Raw genomic sequence first — 19,570 nt, 5'->3', positions numbered from 1 at the left:
TTATCCTTTGGGATAAGTCCTAGATATCTTTGATGGAGTCAATCACCCAAATTATTTTGTGATTAGAATTTAGGAGGAGAAACTAAGTAACATTTTTTGGGGAAGTGTCACTGTTACTCTTATAACTTGAAGAAATCTTCCACATGTGCAAATATAATGTAAAACACATCACCATCGTCACTTCACAAGAGGATTACAATAAAAAACTGCAACAAAAAATACTCCAGTCTCTGTTGGTGTTTCTGTGGCCTTAGGTGCCAAACACATGCACAGCAAGTGAGTGGACGCAGTCTTCTCACATGTACAGTGTGGAAACATGCACCGTGCACAACATGTAAACATTATGCCACACACTGTCACACTCTGCGGCGGAGGGATACTTCATCCAGAATGAGAGAAGTTGGAAGTGAGCGTGAGACAGAGCAGAGAATGTGACGGAGACAAGAGACAAGAGACAGACGGACTGATCAATACAGAATGAGGGAGAGACGGGGAGCATCTATCCTACCATCCACCATGACCTGGCAGAGAAGTCATAACACAGCTGCCACCTGAGCCCGGGGTCACTCTGCCTCTCCCACGCCATTCCACACACTGCCACGCCAGAAATCCTCTTCCTGGGACTGCTGATAAATATATAATTACATAAAACACACTGAGTGAGGGCAAAAAACACGGATGGAGTCACCAATCAGGAGCAGTCTGTTACCAGGATGCTGCTGCTGCATGAGTGATAGAGAGGGTGTGTGTATGTGTGGGTATATACTGTATGTATGCGCTGGTGTGTGTGTGTGTGAGTGGAGGGAGAGGGGACACAGACACAGAAATGCCACGGAGCCTCTCCAAGCAGCTGTGCCTCCTGCTTTGCCAGTCCAACTGCTCCTGTTGCCATGTGCAGACTTACTGAGCCACCAGCTCTGCATCAAACACACTCACACCTCGCTTTTTACGCTTCACACACAGAGCATCTTGCACGTGTGGCATCTTTGCAGTGCTTGTGTATATTTCTAACATTTTTCAAGAGTCACATTGCCGGTCAGAAACAATCATGTAGTATATCTATCTGCTGTGCTCTGTGCTGATATATGTGGTCCAAGGCCCCAGGCCAAGCTCAGATGTCTGAGCCAGGTTACTGAAGGGCTTCAACTGGACACACAACACGGCAGGTCAGAGCTGAAAACAATGCCTGTAATGTGCTCCCTTTTAACAACTTCCTATTTGTCTTATTCACCTCAATAACACACCACAGTGTAAAGTCAAATGAGCTTCCAATCAAGTAGATACACAGGTTGGCAGTAAACTCCTCTGTCAGCAAGAACCAGTTATTTTAAAGAAACACTGAAGATTTGTAATGTTTAATTGATCTAGAGAATTTTACAACTTTTACATTTGCATTTTAGGAAAATATATAGCCTACTGCTCTACAATCTGGTTTGAATCACTTACTTTATGGGCCGTTATGACGTTTTATTTCTGAACATTTTATGACCTGTTTTGACAGTTGGCTGCAGCTTTCGTGTCAGTTCTCCATCTACATGCTCCTCAGTGAGTGACACCAGATTCTCGGTCCAATTAGTCCTAATTAGTCTGAGAGCGTTTCAGTGAGTGCTGGGCAGACATGTTACTACCACAGACACAAAAATATAAAATCAAGGGGATGTTCAGCAAATCAATATATACCATGTTGTAAAAGTAAAATTACGGGCGGTATAATTTATAAGCTGCATCTTACATCATGAATTCAAGAGCAATTACAAAATACCATCCTAAGCATAAACAATATCAAGAATAAGAAGATTTAAGATGCCACATGAGCAAAACAAGATTTTTTGTTGGTTTATACAGCAGAGGATGGTTCAGCTACATTTCTGCTCTGTTGTAACCTCTCAGCTACTGAGGGGCCGGTCTGCTCACTGGCCCCACAGTCCGAACGGCACATGGAGAATCAGTTTACTGCTCGCTCCAAAAATCTGGTCCAAACTCCCAGAAAACTTTTTTCTTCTAAATCGAGTTTGACTCGAGAATTTTCTTCTCCTCTCTGGCTTTTATTAAGTATAACTTAAAACTGTTTATCCGTGTCTCTCTGCACTGTGACTCCACTTTCATTTTTCTTTCAGTTTTATCTAATCTGACCCTTGACCAATTCATGATTTTATAGTTTTATTTTGTTTGTTATTACATTTGCCTATCTTACATCATATCTTGTCTGAAAGCTTTTTATAATTCATGTAAACATCTTAAATTCCTTGTTGCAAATTTAAGCTATAGCAAATAGTGATTAAATCAGCATATCCACAACAATAGACTTAAATAATACTCAATATTCATCATATAAATTCTCTATATAATTAAAATTATTATTATTTTGTGATTTTGTCTGAGACAAGTAAATATATTTGACATAATGGATTAATGTATAAAATCAAAGGCAACATTTACCTCCAGGGACTTATCATGTCTACGCAGAATATAAACATGTAATAAAGCGTTTACAACATATCATAATGCAGTTGTAAATAGACTGAGGTCACTCTTATTCACAGTCGTGTTTTCCTGCCCCATGATATCCTGAGTGCTCTGTGGTTTGCTTCAGATCAACAGGAAAAGACAAGTCACCTTTTCCATGGCCACCTGTGCTAAAAGTGAACTGTTTATACTGCGTGTGATAAAAAAAGAAAAAAGCTCCAAACATTCACCTCCATGTTTCTCCTCGGCTCCTCGTGCGCATGCAAACCAGAGGGAAATCTGTTGCTGATGAACAGAATAAAAACAAACGAAAGTCATTTTCTTATGTGGTATAAACAGTTAGTCATTTCACATGAGGACGGCATTATTGTGGATTTTATTTAGTCATGCCTATTATAGAAAATAAAAAGCAAAGTCTGAGAGTAAATTTGGGTTTGCCCTTTTGTTTGAGTTCCCGAGCTCAATCCAATGGAACGGCGGATTTTATCTGATGCATTGGATCTATTTGATCAATCCGCCTGTGCCGGAGCTCTCTGACGCGTGGTGATGCTGTCTTCATTCATCTGTCTCACTTGTGCGCGCCCTTTCTGTCCCCATGCAGTCCTCACTGTCTCTACCTTCACCTGACCCTCCCCCCCCCCCCCCCCCCCCCTCCTCCTCCCCCCGCCCCTCGTGTGACGACACAGACCTGTATGTTTATGTATGGGTTCATTAACGGGCATTGACAGCTTGTGAAGGAGAGAGTGCCATTAACATCGCGTGTATTCCCAAGTGGTGATCCTGCCGTGAGTGCTGCGGCTCCGTCTCTCTGTGTTTTACATGCGTTAGTGGGTGACCGTGGAGGGGGAGGAGGTGTGGGACGAGTGGCAATTACAGGGCCAGTTATGCTGTGATAACCTGCTCGACGGGCCACGCTTGGCTTGGATCCCTATTTTAAGCACTAGACGGGGCTATATTGTGTGACCCCATCTCTCCTCCTCCTCCTCCCCCTCCATCCATCGCTTGCTTCCAGTCATGATTCAATCCTGTTTTTAATCTCGCCAGGCCTCAGCGGGGCCTAAAAGCACAGGGACTGGGCGCACTGCCTATATGACCCCCGGTAATATTGAAATGGATAGAGCAACCCTACTCACAGTCCCTCGCGTACCCCGCGCACACACACACACACACACACACACACACACACACACACACACACACACACACACACACACACACACACACACACACACACTGTGGCGCTAACTTGCAGCGCGGCAGCTCTTGAGTTTTCCATCAGAGCCATTTCACCTGAACTATCTCTGCCAACAGAGCAACTCTCTCTCTCTCCGCAGCCTTTGTCCTCTACCTTTGCAGAAAGGGCCTGGCTAGTGGCCTTATGTAACCGCACCACATTCCCTCTCCCGCGCGCTCACACCACGGGTCAAGAGCTCACACGGATCATTTGTGGTGAAGTGCACCACTCTGCAGCACCCCGCTCACCTTTACGTGCTGCACGCCTCGCACTACACCCCCGTGCGCGCTCCCCAGCAGAGCAGAGTAGAGCAGACCGAGGCGCGTGCATGTAGGCGCGCGCGCGTGTGTGCAAAGTTCTCCCCTCTAATGAAGTTCTTCCAGAGTCAGAACTCACTGTGAATTTCTCATCATCCACCATCATTTTTCCACTCAAGACTAAATTTATGCTTGAGAGACAGGATACACTAAAAACTCCAAAGTTTACCCTCTCCCCCGCGCTCCACACTCCCGTCGTAATTTGTCTGCCCACTGGTTTCACTTATTAAGTTTCAAAAGGTTTCTGGGCAACGTGGTTTGAGAAAGGGAAAAAAAGGAGCCATGGCATTTTTTTGGCACACCGCTCTGCCCGTCTTGCCCAGAACGAGGAGGTTACCATGGCATCAGTGGGCACCTCATAAAGCAGACCATTGTTGGTGCTTGTGTGTGTGTGTGTGTGTGTGTGTGTGTGTGTGTGTGTGTGTGTGTGTGTGTGTGTGTGTGTGTGTGTGTGCGTGCGTGCGTGCGTGTGTGCGCGCGCGCGCCACATTGAGTTGCATGGCAACAGCCTCTGGGCACCACCAGCACTAGCAAGAGGCTGAAATCTATCAACATCAACACACAACTTTCCTCATGGTCTCACTTCTCAACTTTATCTACACACACGTGCGCGTACACACGGTTTTCCAAAGAACCAGCACGGTGCAGAGAAAGTGAAAGATCCCATAATTGTTACTCTGATGACAATTTATTATATATCATTAGGTCTATTAAATCACAAAAGCAACGTGTTGCCAAAGGTTTGAAAATCTGCTATAATCTTCTGGTTTTTTTTTCCTGTGCAGCGGTGCGTGCAGATTTTCATTAATGCTAGAAAATGAGTGAGAAACATGCAGTGCATGCTTAAAGAACGGCCACCATAATTAGAAAATGAGCCCACAATCTAAAATAACCTGAGGGGGAAAACAGAAACGTTTTATTTTCTTGTCTTTTCTAGTCAGATCCACTGGCGGAGAAAGGGTATAATACAGGTTTGTTTGTAATTGTTTCAGTTCCAAATTGCCCAAAACACTAAGTTACTATGTGTGAAAACCTGGACACAATTTGTGGTTCCCTTGAAAAAAAAAAGAGAAGAAGTGAGAGGAGGGAAGGAAAGGAGCTATTTTCAGTATATAAAACTTTTGGTGGGAGTTGAAAGGCGTGGGTGACAACAACCTTTGACAGGTGTACGCTCTCTGGCTCAGTGCGTCCTTTGTGTTGGAGTGAGGAGCTGAATGCGCGCAGAGTTGTGAGCTGCAGATTAAGTGTGGAATAAAGACGAGACAGCCCGAGGACAGACCCGGGTCCTCTGGCGCACTCTGCTGGTGGCTGTGGAGGACTACACACACTGCTGCTAAAGCTGCTCCTTTCTGTTTTGGAGAAATTGTTAAAATAAAATAAAAAAGTGCACACTCTTTAAAATGCAGGTTTGGCAATAATTAAATTGATTAACTGCATGAATTAAAATGGCGCCCATGCTGAGTTACATGCTGATCAACCTTAAGATATAAATTATAAACTGATTTGTTAACACTTATTTTTAACTATTTGTCACCATTGCTCGACACCACACCTTCATAGCAACACATGCTCCTCTGTGTCCTCCTCAAACTCCTTCATCCCCCACAGATTGCTGTCTTTTAGGATCAGCTTTGATATGTGTTGGCTGTTACAGTGGTGTGGTCTGTTGTACACACCACCACTGACCCACATAATAACTCCCTGTTTGCTTCATTACAGTGTTTGACATAAACACGTCCTCTGGTTGTGGTTCGTCGTGCTGCACCTGCTACATCAGAATTCGGAGCACTACTTCCTTCCACTTAAAACATAGGCCTAAATAATGTTTACAACAGTGACAAACTACTGGCTTTACAAGTAGAAGGATGTCTGATCTAATCACCTTTAAAGGAGAATTCTGGTCATTTTTGACCCCTAAATCGTTGTCCTGATGGTCACCCGGTGTTGGAGGGAGCAAAAAACGCCTCTAAAATTGATGCAGGCAAACCAGAGTTACACCATGGCTAGACGGCGCTAGCGATAGCCACAACGCTAACCTATGGGGCAATTCTTTCAACCACAACAAACACTCAAAAAACAATCAAATATCTATGGTACATGACTGGAATCCTTATGACACACCACTGAACTCATATAGTGTACAGTATAAACAGTATAAACTTTGTGTTTTTGCATGTAGCCACTCACCTCAGACAGCCGAACTCTGAAACATCCCAGAAAGACATTACTATCCCATCACAGAGCGCCTGCTCTCCTCGCCACAGAAACTAACACTTTTTCCTTGTTGTGATGATTTCTAGTAGTAAACTAACTAGTAACTAGTAGTAAAGAAATCATCACAACAAGGAAAAAGTGTTAGTTTCTGTAGCGGGGAGAGCAGGCACTCTGTGATTGGATAGTAATGTCTTTCTGGGATGTTTCAGAGTTCGGCTGTCTGAGGTGAGTGACTACATGCAAAAACACAAAGTTATATATATTATACTGTTTATACTGTACACTATATGAGTTCAGTGGTGTGTCATAAGTATTCCAGTCATGTACCATAGATATTTGATTGTTTTTTGAGTGTTTGTTGTGGTTGTTGGTTGTTGCTCCCCCCAACACCGGGTGACCATCAGAACAACGATTTAGGGGTCAAAAATGACCGGAATTCTCCTTTAACACGCGGAGGAGTTAGTTTTGACACATATTTGTAAATATGTGTAAAACACAAGCAACCGTAAGAGTAGTCATTATGCAGAAATGTCTGTTTAGAATAACACATTATGCTATTAGATTATGATTAATGATGTAATTATGTAAAAAGAGGATTTTTTATTGGAGGGCAGCACAGAATGGAAATGTGCAAAATTATACAGTATTATTATCAATATCTATTGTTTAACATTGAGCAATGAGATTAAGCAAATGTTAGTTTGTGATAAAATGATCTATGACACTGAGGCGAGCTGGAGAAACTGGAAGACGGATCATATATGACAGTTAAAATAATAGTAAATCTAATAGTTCTCTCAGCAACTACAAAAACACACACCACATGCTGTTTTTATCTGCTCTTATAAATTTGTTTTTCTCTGTGTACTAGGCCACCAGTGGTTTTCACTGATTCATGTACGCACTGATGCTTTTACACAAACGAAGTTCCAAATGGATAAACACTACAAACAAAGTTATTTGAAGTTGCAATGAAGTTGATGTGGTTTTGAATATCTTCAACTCGCAGAAAAAGCGAAACAAACAGGGAGAAAGTTACTTCATCATCACATGAGAGTTTTCTAAACAGTTCCCTCCTCTGCATCATGTGAACTTGGCAGAGACAGCATTCACCCTGATGGATTATTTATCTCCACTAAGTCTCTGCAACTTTATTTTCGTACCGCACAGAAACGAACAGAAAACAATGGCTGAAAGACAAAAAAACATTCAAAAATATCTTCTTAATGATAGTTTTCTCTGCAGAACTCTTTTGGCAGAGTGTCGTGATTAGCAGTAAATGGGCTCTAACATGTTAAAGCTCCAGTATGCTTCTTTGAAGGAGAGCGGCCGATTGCAACTTATATATGCAGCCACCTGGAACAGACTTCCCCACTTGCCAAATACATGCCATGCTTAGCCTGGGCAATCCTGGCTGCTCCCAGTGTGTGTGTGTGTGTGTGTGTGTGTGTGTGTGTGTGTTGTCAGGTCTGTGGTGCTTGTTTGGTGCTCTGCTGTTGTGCAGCATGTGGCCCACAGATTAATGCTTTAAATGAGACTCTCTCCTGCTCTGAATGCCCCCTCTGTTTGCTTACAAGGCCCGGGTGAGACAGAGTGGAAGGATTTGAGAGGGTTTTTGTATCTCCTCCTGTTCAGAGGGGGGCATCCTATTATGACTGAAAAGCTAAAGGGAGGGCATGGTCACAAAGGGTTAAAACCTGAGAGTGTCTTTTTTTGGCATAATATGCAGAATTGGCCTTTCCCCCCCCCTTTTTTTTAAGACATGTGGAAAACGGCTCCAAACAGATTTGAGTTTAAGACAGGTGCCAGCTCTGCCATCTGTTTTCAGTTTTACCTCCCTCTCTGTCTGCTCTCAGCTGATCCCCTCCTCTCTCTACACTCCTGATTCATCCATCTCTCTCCCTCTCTCTGTCTCTCTTTCTCTCATTTTCCACCAATCAGATCAGTCTGACACCCTCCCCATCATGCGCTGGCACACACCCTTTACATACCTGGAAGAAATTAAAAGTGCAGAGAAATCAAATCAAAGGGAAATTTATCTGCTTCAGGTATGACATCTTTGGAAAGTATTGGGCACTAAATGTGCAAGAATATCTACACACACGCAGGGAGTGTGTGATGTCCATATGAACGTATTAATTCATTTATCTATTTCACATTTTTATTTCTTACTTGTGATAATAGAAGGAAATGAATAGAGTCAAGGGACAGTGTGGGTTAGGGGGTGGGGGATATTTTCTGTAGTTTCTAAGGAGATAAGGTGAGAGTCTTTTTACTTATAATCCTCTTTTATTTCATTTCTTTCTTCCCTTGTGAGATTTAAAAGCGACAGTCAACTGTGTTTGCTTGGAACAAATTCGCAGGTTTGGCAAAACTCACTAGTCCCGGGATATTGGAGAGAAGACAGAGTCCAAATCACATATGATAATATAAAATTCAAAAAGCTCTCCTCACTCCAGTGCAGCCTACACTCCTTCTGCCTGAAGAGAAAACCAGAGGCCTCAGTCCATGTCCTGATCACGCTTATCTGAGCCCTAAAATACTGAGTGTCTGCTCATCCAGGTTCTTTTTTATTATAGCATATTTTTCTTTCTGTTTTTCTCTACACAATGCAGCTGTACAGTGCATCAATTTGTATACATTAAAATTAATGAATCAAATTCAATATTTGACAGCAAAATAGCTGTGCCTAGATAATAATAATAATATAATATTTATATTTATGCAGTGCTGTGATTCAAACTGTGAACAAATGAGCACAGATTATTCCCCAGCTTCACTGCTCTAAAGCTACAGTTTTGTTTTCTTTGTTTAAGATGATTTTATTGCACTACAGTATTTATTCTGACGTGCCAAAGTCTGCTTTATATATTCATTAAATATTTTTGATGTAGTTTTCTATTGACGAGCAATAACCTGGGCTTCAAAGCAAGTTAAAGGAATAAAATGATTCTGTGAATAGAAATCAATAGATTCTCAGCGTTTACACAAAATTGGCTTGACATGATTCTTCAAACCATTTAAATGGCTCGATTACACTCATCTAACTCTGAGGCTCAGAAACAGAACAGCTTCTTCATTACACTGTTACTTTGCTTCTCTTATATTTTTCCTCTTGCTTTGTAAAATTGGGGAACTGATTATAAGTGAAATAAATGTCAAACTGTTTACATTCTTTGGTTGTAATTTATTGTTGAAGATAAAGATACACATTTTGTAATCTGCTCTGGACCTGGACAAATAACTCACGCTGTGAAATGAGTTTCACGAGTCTTCACAACACAACGTGGACACATGGAGCTGCAAAAAGCTGGAGCTGGATCACAGGCTCACTATTTGTTCTGGGTCTTTTAAATATCACACACACAGGGCCAGGTGTCTATAGTCCCTTTGCGCACACACACATACACACACACTCCAGCACCACCTACACACTACATACAGTCCTTTCACTGTACCTTCAGTCTGTCTTTCAGGACACTGAGACCAACACAGTTGCCAGATGTGAAACTTATGGGATTTAAACGATCGTCCACGTTACAAACCTGCTCCTGCATAAAAATGTGTGGTGAGCATGTTGGTTAAAGTCTTATTGCTGCAGGCAACTGAGCAGTGAAAGCTGAAAAAGTGGAAGAAAAAGGAGGGAGAGAGATTTTAATTTTAGCTTGAGCATGTTGCATTTTTGGAAAAGATGCCGTTTCTTGTGCAAAATATCGGCCTAATGGCCAACTAGATGACTTATGAAAATACATAAAAGTGAAAACACATTGTTGGCTCCTCTCTCCACAGCTTCCCCATGAGAAAAGAGGCCAAGCCTCATTTAAAGTGCGGCGCCTGAGCCGTGTGGCTCGGTTCAGAAATGGGAGGCTTTAACCTGGTGGTTTTCTTCCTGGAACGAGGCCGCTGCTAATGAGCCCGCTCAGACAAAGGTGAGTTCTAAATGAGTGGAAAGAAAAGTAAACAAGCCAGGTGACAAATTGCAAATAGGCGAACATCAAGTAGCCTGTGTGAGGGATTCTGTCCACGGATGCAAACTTGCTCACAAGAAAAAACCCAGTGAGTGTCAGTGTTGTAAAGAGTCGTTGAGGCCGGACGTTTTGTTTTTGAGACTCTTATAACATGCAGGTGCTCTTTTCAAAGGCAGTCCGCTCCGCCAGACCCTTCTTGGCCGCTGCTGAATGTTGGGCTCCCAGGGTGTTTGTTTGGGTTCTGCTTTGTATGCTTAGTGTCTATGCCTGCTTGATACCTATTCCTCTTTTCTTCTGTTATTTAAGTACACTTTGTTGAAAAGAATGTTTTTTAAGGCTTTCCAAAAACTTATAGCCTGCTCACAAAAGAGCGCAGGTCACTTTTTCCATTCACAAAAAGAAAAAGAAAAGAAGTAAAAGGGAGACGTAAACACAAGTTCACAGGCCTTATATAGTCAAACAGTCCACTGTTATAAATCTATATGTTGGTGACATCATCGCTGAACTTCTTTTTCCTCTGCAACCTTGTGAGTTAAGATGCTAATTAAAAAATAGGTTTCCAGCTTCACACTACATTCAAATCATGTCTGTGCTCTTGGCCCGAAATCTTTCATCGTGTGTGTGTGAATTCATCAGTGTGTCAGATGGAGCCTGTTGTGCCAGGCAGCCGGGCAGCAGCGGTGCCACTCTGTGTGGTCAGGGCACAGTGTGTCCTCTCAGCTGCTGTTTCGAATTCACAACTAACTTGACAGCAGCATCCTCGCTCATTCACTGCAGCAGATGGCGGCGAGCTCGCTTGTTCGCGTGTTTTCTGCCCGTTTCTTTTTTGGAGAGGCAGCTGTGGGGGGAAGCGAGGCTTTGCCCACAGCCGCATCCAGCTTTGCGCGAAGCAGGGTGACAAAGATGGAAGACAATTGAAATGACACTTGAGAGCCTGAAATATCAAAAAAAAAAAGAATCTAAACAAAAACAAAAACAGGGATGCTCGCAGCCAAGGCTTGCGTGAAATCTCCCCTATCACCGCGTAGCCATCATCCAGGGAGGCTGCGGTCAGTTTCATCGGAGAGTAATCCTTGAGATTATATCCCTGCATGGTGGACAATGAGCATATTGTTGTGATCTTGTTGCTGTAATCCAGCTCAGCACCATATGCAATAGACTGCAACGCTCTCTAGAGAGCTGCAGCAGTGAATAACACACTGTCCAGTCTTAGCACTGCAATCCATCTGCCACCGGCTCCCTGTGTCTGAAAATATCTGCACCAGAATCAAAGGCGAGAGCGGCGTTCATGGTGTATGTTACTCAGTCCTAACCGTACACTCTCAAATCTGTTTTGTGTTCCTTTTCAATCAAGATGATGAGGCCAGAAATGCAACTGCAAATATTTGCGCCAAAAAAAAAAAAAAAAAAGGACCACAACATGGTGCAGCCACTCAAGCCGCCCGGGGTCTAATGCGAACATGATTTCAATTTTGGTCATAACCTCCAGTGCACAGAGAGGAGATAGATTAAAAATGAGGATGGGGTGAAGCCATCTGTTTTGCGGTAAAACCAGAGAGACAGAGGAAGAAATCTGGAGGAGCCGGGGCTCATAAAGAAACGGCAGACTCAGGCCAAATTGTCAGTCAGTTAGTAGATGAGATGTCATGCTAGCCAGACATGCTAGACAGGCGGGCCCGCGTTGCCTGAGGAGGAATCCGACTATTTAATGTGCCTCTGCAACCCAGCTGATTCACCACTACACCATCCAGTCTAATAGGTTTTGTTCTGGTGAATCACTCCAGGTTTCCTTAATGGAAAAGCCAAACATACTGCTCTAACATTGGGTGACAAGGGCACCTTGGGTTTGCAGATGTTCACGCAGATGACAGATGGCGCCGGCGCAGCTAAGGGAGCAACGGGAACGATGTCTGCGCCAGGCTGGTGCCACATGTACCGCCCCCCCCCCACACACACCTCCCCTCCCTCCCTTCCTCCTAAATTCCCCCTCTCTGCAGCCCCCCCCCCCCCCCCCCCCTATCCACAAAAATCTACAAAATGAGTCAAAGTGTCTGGACCTATATATGTGAATTTATGTCCGCATGTGATTGTGCACAAGCCATGACTCAGCACCCTGCACTTGACCGTCCAGCTACAACACAACATGTGTCCAGGTTCAATCAGGTGATGGCCTGGATGGATGGAGCTTCATTCAGGATCCACTGTGAGCATTTTTTCTAACAATGTTGTTTGTAATTATGGTAAGTGAAAGCAGGGAAAACAGTTGTATTCTTTTGATTGTCTGTACTTGTACTTGTCCTCCTGTAGTTAACCTGCTCGGTTTTCACTCTCCAATTTTTCTCTGTTGATGTAGCCTTTTAGAGCGCAGTCAGACTGAGAGTACATTAAAGTACATGAAGTGTTTGGCTAGTTCATATCACTGCTTTATTATGGTGGTAGGGGGGAAAGTCAAGGAAACTTCTTCTTTAGCTACCTAAAGCTTTTGGATTATGCAAAACGTCATAAGTGGCATTTCATTGAATGGTTATGTTTGTCATATGTGTTGTCTTGTGTGTTATTTATTACAATTTTGTAATCTGTATTGTAAATTCTTTTGACCATCATTGTTTTATTATGTTTTTTAACGTTCATTCCCCTCTTAAAAAAAAGATTAACAGAAGGATTCAACTTGAATAGACAAAACAAAAATGAATACTGTAAGAGTGAAAACTATTGTTAAGGGAAAAGGTTCAAAAGTGCCTCAAAAAGTGACTTGGGTAACTTAGCTGAAAGTAATGGAGTGTTTAATTCTTCAGCTTAAAGCAGAAGAGAGTGGTCCGGTCGTTTTCGCTAATGCTGCGTTCCAGGCAGGATTTTGAAATCGTAAATTACAGCTTCAAGTCACAACTTACGACTTTGTAGCGTTTCAGGCAACCCACTCATGTTTTTCCGACCTGTTTTACCGGTGAAAGTCACTATAACGGCCACTCGTAACTTCCGACCGGTGAAGTCGTACCAGATTGAACTGGTACGACTTCACGGTCGGAAAAATACGAGTTTCCTTGAACGCACCATAACAGTCCTCGTCGCTACGTCACCACATTCACGGCGTTCCTTGGCTGCACACACAGCCCTGCATGCCGTTCTCTCTCCTCATTGGATAAAAACTGTAGGATACGATAAATGTTTTCTCCTCGGCTCAGAGCAGAGCAGAGGGACTGACAGACCCGTGTTTCAGTCCAAACACTCTATGTAAGTGATTGCTGTCGGAAGATATAACTATTTAAGACTTATATTAACACAAATATATCACTCACTTCTGCTTTAAGTAGGTAAAGCGCAAAACAGCTGCTTACGTTAGCATTAAAGCAGAAGTAAGCGATCCGGTGGTTTTGGCTAACTTCCTGTCAGCAGATGGAGTTAGCAGTCCCCGCCCTCGTCCCTACGTCACCACATTCACGTGCATCCCTTGGCTGCACACACAGAGAGGACCGCCCCTTTATGCCGTTCTCTCTCCTCATTGGATAAAGGTTGTAGGATACAAGGAAAGTTTTCTCCTCAGCTTACAGCAGAGCAGAGTGACTGACAGACCCGTGTTTCAGACCAAACACTCTATAGAAGTGATTGCTGTCAGAAGATAGAACTATTTAAGACACAAACATTCCGCTTACTTCTGCTTTAACACAGAGGCTCATGACATCACACAGTGGATGAGCTGGTTATAACAGACACACTATGACTCCACAAGTGACACTCCTCGTCTTGGAGGTTACACTGTTCTCTAACGGTGATACTTCACTGTATAATAATAACACATGCTACATGCTAATGTTAGCTGTCTACATTAAAGCAGACAAACGTAGCTACGTCAGTGCTTGTGTTTTTCATTTTAGACAGAATCAGACATGGCACCGTCTTCCAAAGTTTCATGCTGAGTATTGTTCTTTCTAAAGCCCTGTGTGCGTCACTTCAGCATGTTGAGAAATAAACCCAGCTCTGCTGCACCGAGTTACTAAACTGTGATTGGACAGTTCAGCGGAGGCCTTTTTAGTGAACAGCTCATTTTATCGTTAGACCTGCCGGCTTTGGGTGAATCTGGAGGAGCCAACTGAGGTGGAAACCTCTGATGGTGGCTCTGGAAAATAAATGAAACTCCAGCACTGTACAAGTTTCCGTCATATTACACCTAACTGCCCTATCACCACCACTCTGGTGGTTTGGCAACAAGGAGGCACACTCAGTGCCTCTGGCAGGAGACTTCATAGAAACCATTGACATTTTACAATAATGCCAACTGGGAGTGCAAACAGTAAGATCTCTGTTGACCAAGAGATAGCTGCAACACAGACAGTCCCACTGTATCAGTGGAGAGGGAGCAGTGATTGGGTCGTCTGGTGCCAGAGTGATGTGCAGAATGAGGCATTCAGGCCTTTTTGTGTGAGTGGAGAGCAGCAGCACGTCTCTGTTAGTTTAACGTGAAACGATCTCTCTCTTCAGACTCAGCTCACATGCGTCAGTAAAAAGAGGAATCTGATTTAAGCATCAGCTCTTCATGCAGATGGACAAGGAGCCCTGGAACCCCAGGAAGCCTCGGAGAAGAGGAGGACGGCTCTGAGCAGGTAGAGCTGATAATTACCTCCATTCATCTTCACTGGACCCCGGCTCTGTTTTATGAAGGTGCTTGCGAGTCCGGGCCTGCGTTTGATGAATCTCCCCTTAAATTAGCAGTCACTGGTGGATCGAGCGGCTCCATCATTCCGTATGCTCCCATTCATCATCTCATTAGGACCCTGGGCTGGGCTGTGTAGGCCTGAGGACTCCCAAAGAGAAAGGAGAAACTATGAGCTCCATCATAACTAAACATTTCGGGGATGTTATCACGGTTGTTTACAAATCTGTCAAATTGGGCACATACACAGTTTTTATAAACCGCAATCTGTTCAATTCCCAAGGCTGTTTGATCATTTGTAGGAAAAAATCTTAATGTATCAGGGGCAGAGAGTGGCACAGTTGTTTACTACCGCGGGAATCCATTGCCATTACAGGCCCGGAACAAATGCCAAATCCTTATGTAAACCCAGCGTGTGTCTATGTTTATAGGACTGTGCTTCTCTTCAGGTGTTTACATGAGCGTGAGATATAAAGATTTGTGATGCACGATAATTTAGGTAAAATGTTACGGCCATTATGTGGCAGGAAGTGCAGTGGGAGTCCGGGGCGTCCCGGCTCACCGTTTTTTACTGCACTTTTTCGCTGCAAAGCGAGCAGAAATAAAAGCTCTCTGGTGGTTACGCCGTTCCACTCTCCTCGTCTCCATCACCCCTCTGCCCAGGTGGATGAATCTTTCAGGAAGCCACAGCCACCCCTGCATTTTTCCACAGACTCAGTGGAGAGTGCAGCAGGGCACTGAGACCCCCCCCAACACACACACACACACACACACACACACACACACACACACACACACACACACACACACACACACACACACACACACACACACACACACACACACACACACCACCCACCTCTGTCTCTCTCTCCACCCAGTTGCACTCAAAACACATCACTAACTGGATCTCCATGTGGTATATCTATTACCATAAAATACTCTGCTGCTCCCCACTGAAAGCTCACTATCCTCCTCTGCCCTCTGTTCTCCCTCGCAGACATCAGCCCCCAACACCACCCATACTCCCCCTCCCCCTCCTCCTCCTCCTCCACCAGCCCCCCCTCCATAAAACCGCTTACGCTGGCAGTTCTGAATTGGGTTAAGTCCAAGTTTAACATTAGTGGGGGGGCGGTTGGGGTGTTTAAAAAGCAGCCTGCGGAGAGCTGTAAGAGTGATCACAGCCATGACTTAAGCTCCAGTAAAAAGAAAAAAAAATCTGCACACTCCTTATTGCTTTGTTGTGAGCACGATGGTCTTTTTTTCCTTTTTTTTCTAACCACAAATTGAGAAATCAGTAGGCTAATGCAACGCAGACGTGCAGATTTTATGTTTGAAGAGGAAGCTTAAGTTGTCTATGGGCAATTTACATCGACGTTGCCAAGGACAACATTAGTTACCTTAGGATTATTAATTTCTGTGTGATGTTCCTGCAGAGAGCAGTAATTTATCACCCGTACTGCAGGGACTCGTCTTACCAAGGAGCCTCTTTTTTTTCTCTGACTTTAGCCACAGTTTGCTGCCATTACCAGGAAATGGAGATATTTTGGGGTTCAGCTCTCTTTTATTTGGATTTTGTCCTCATCCCTTGTTCTGGGGAAATGCTGACTAATCTCATTCTTGGTGCCAGATTCTGAGTAAAACCCTGTCATTGTTTAAGGCCAACAAAAGAGTGGTTCATTTAGAGTCAATTTATTATGATTTCTTCTTTGTGTCAACAAATAGTAACACTGGCTTGGCAAATTGCTTCACAGCAAATACAAAACCAAACCTTGGCTCTCTTGTGTGTGTGTGTGTGTGTGTGTGTGTGTGTGTGTGTGTGTGTGTGTGTGTGTGTGTGTGTGTGTGTGTGTGTGTGTGTGTGTGTGTGTGTGTGTGTGTGTGCGCGCGCGTGTGTGCGACAGAGAGCATATTCTATTACTGCAAAGAAAATCCCTTGATATATGTTAACATGACAACTAAGTAATAAGCCCAGGACTTTTTGTGCAGTTCATTAGGTTCAGAAAAGGTTAAAGTATTTTCCACATGGCATCCTAATGAAGTATCCACACCACAGCTGCATGGTGGGGGCACCACTTATAAAATCGCGGGCTGTGATAACAGGATTAAATGGGTGCAACTAGGCAAAGGTCACTGACACGAGACCAAAGCTCCTGCACATATAAACATGAATTTCGCATGTGTTTATATGATGGTGGAGACCGTTAAAATTTTATAGGGTGGCCCACATGGACACGGCCACTGGTGATGATTTTATTTACGGCGCCTTTCATTTAGGGTATGATTATTAAAACATGTGCAACTACAAAAACTAATCATTCAAAGAAAAAGTCTCCTGCTCAAAGGGGGTGAATTCAAATGTCTTGCTCTATTCAACAAACAACCAAAATCCAAACCAGCAAATCATATTTTCTTTAAAGCTGAACAGTGAATTGGTTACTGAAACAGGTAGAGATTCATTTTCTGTTCTTGTTTTCTGATTTAAAATGCCATGTCATGTAAAATCAGGTTTTACGGCTTTTGAAAAGTGAAAAAATAAGAAATGTAATTGTAAAAACATTCATACAAATTACAAAAAGGGCAAGAACCCTAAGGATCCTATCCAGATGTTTTAAGACATGTAAAAACAATCTTTTCCCCACAAAATTGTTGTTATTAAAATAAAAAAAGGCAAACCACATCCACTTCCTCTATTTCATTGGAAAATCCAGAAATGATAAATATTACTGTACTGGTTATCTTCTGCTGAACACTATCAAAGTGCACTTACTGGACTGTGTGTATAAACTCAAACTCTGCATCTGACCACACCTGGCTTCCAAAGAGTTGCACCGTCACACAGTGACACTTTGTGAAACTTTGTGAAACTTTGTGAAACTTTCCTCCACCAGCAGATGAATGTAAAAACTGCCTTTCGGTGTTTAACTCCGCACACACACTTTTGCTGCACACTGAAGCATAAACATCCAAGCGCACTAACAATAAGCAGAGCACATTTTGGCAGGAGGGTAAAGTTAAAATTGTATCGGTTGCCTATTATTTTAATGTGCATAGGTAACTTTTTCCAGGTCCTGGCACCACAGAACCAAAAGGAGCAGGAGCAGGCACCAGTGTTGGTATTAAACCTCAGCAAGCCACAGTTGTCAACACCAGATCTGGTGTGCATGAGTCCCTCCGTCCCTACGAAGGTGGTCCGTGAGTTTCTCTGGGGCTACGCTGACCACACTTGTGAGTCAAACTATGAGGCTCTATTCTTCGATGGTAATCACCTGAACTGTTGGCACGGCTCGGCTGTGACCTTCACCACAACCCTGACTGCGTCATCTGAGCGATCTGCGGTTGATCTTTGAGTCTTTTGCCAAGAACAGATGTGGCCTTGCTTGTGCATCTGACCAGCGCAGGAGGTCAAAGTGTACAGGGCTGAGCCTTTGTTGCTCATCTAACTGGACGTACTTAGACCTCACCCAGCTGCAACTCCTCACATCCAACACAAGAACATTGTTATATGCAACTGTTAACTGCAATGCCGTTGCAAGGAGGAGCAGAGTCACAATTCAGGTGAGTGTGTTCTATATAACTTCCCTCAACATACAGCAGCCATCCCTCCTACTCACAAACTCACTCAGAAATAGACCTGTCATCTTGCCACCATCCCCTTATCGTCTAACTGCTAACAAGCCTGTTTGCCTGTGACTGACGTTGATGTGATCCCTAAAGCCCCGGGCTTGGCACCAGATCGCTCCTAAGCCAAATTAAGCCTCTGTCATGCCCACCCCCACCTCCAGCCTAGTGCTACCCCTGCCATGGGAACCCTAAATCTTTAATGACGATGGAGAGCTCTGCACGCTCCCACGACACAAAAGCGATGACATCTGTCTCTGTAAGTGCTGCACTCCAGAGCAACCCCATTTGTTCTAACTCTAGAAATTAAATATAAAAGTTGAGGGAGGGTGGAGGCTGCTAAAAGAGGAAGGAGGAGGTGGAGCTCAGGAGGTTAAAACAAAGATCCTTTCTTTCAAAGGTTTATTCCCATGCCCACTGGTCCCTAAATGTTCAAAGAAGGTGTTAAAAGAGTCTCAGCTCCCCGTCTTGCTCTGGTGCCTTGGCTACGTCCCACCTGCTCACAACTCCTTCCAAGTCACCGGGGATGGTGAGTGAATAACATGTCCCCAACCACGGCAGCTAACTCCTGGAAACCAAAGTCGCTGACAGCACCTCCCAAAAGTGATTAATTCAACAGAATAACCCTCTGACCTTTGACCACTACAACAGCTCAGTATAACAAACTATCTGCCACTGATACAACAGAGCACTCTTGAAGGAAAAAGTGGATATTTTTTTGTACAGATTACAGTTTAAGCGCCCTGCTTTGACCACTTTAAACCAGTCTAGAAACATAAATGTTCTCTACTCAAGCAGTCGACAACCTACCATATTTATTTCTCTGCATTTATCTCATCTCATAACCACAATTAATCAATGATTACAAGTTTGTTATCAGTGAGAATCCTGGTACAAATGCACAAATGCAATGTTTGAACTTTAAACGGATTAAACAGACAAAAAAAACACACCATTTTCAGTAGTAGGCCTACATAGAACTGACAAAAGTCGAAAATACTCACATGCTAACAATATAGCCTATCGATAAACAAATAGCCTACGCTGTTTATGCACATTTTCCCTCCATTTCCTTTTTTATATGCCTTTTATACTTTGTGCT

General features: G+C 43.5%; 1 protein-coding gene across 1 annotated transcript in view; it reads right to left on the bottom strand.

Annotated features, from left to right (window-relative positions):
* Window positions 1-14,938, bottom strand: part of LOC310990405 (nuclear factor 1 X-type-like) — a gene marked incomplete at its 3' end in the record, with an annotated part of 142,426 nt that extends 127,488 nt beyond the window's left edge. The window contains exon 1 of the mRNA XM_083977750.1: window positions 14,815-14,938. Coding sequence (XP_083833876.1) covers window positions 14,815-14,820 — 6 coding nt within the window. The remainder of the gene's footprint in view (window positions 1-14,814) is intronic.
* Between the last annotated feature and the right edge of the window lie 4,632 nt (window positions 14,939-19,570).

This window comes from Trachurus trachurus (genome assembly GCF_905171665.1).
Source record: "Trachurus trachurus genome assembly, chromosome: 8".
Lineage (NCBI taxonomy): Eukaryota > Metazoa > Chordata > Actinopteri > Carangiformes > Carangidae > Trachurus > Trachurus trachurus.
The sequence above is the reverse complement of the archived record's forward strand: the minus strand, read 5'-3'. Positions and strand labels throughout refer to the sequence as shown.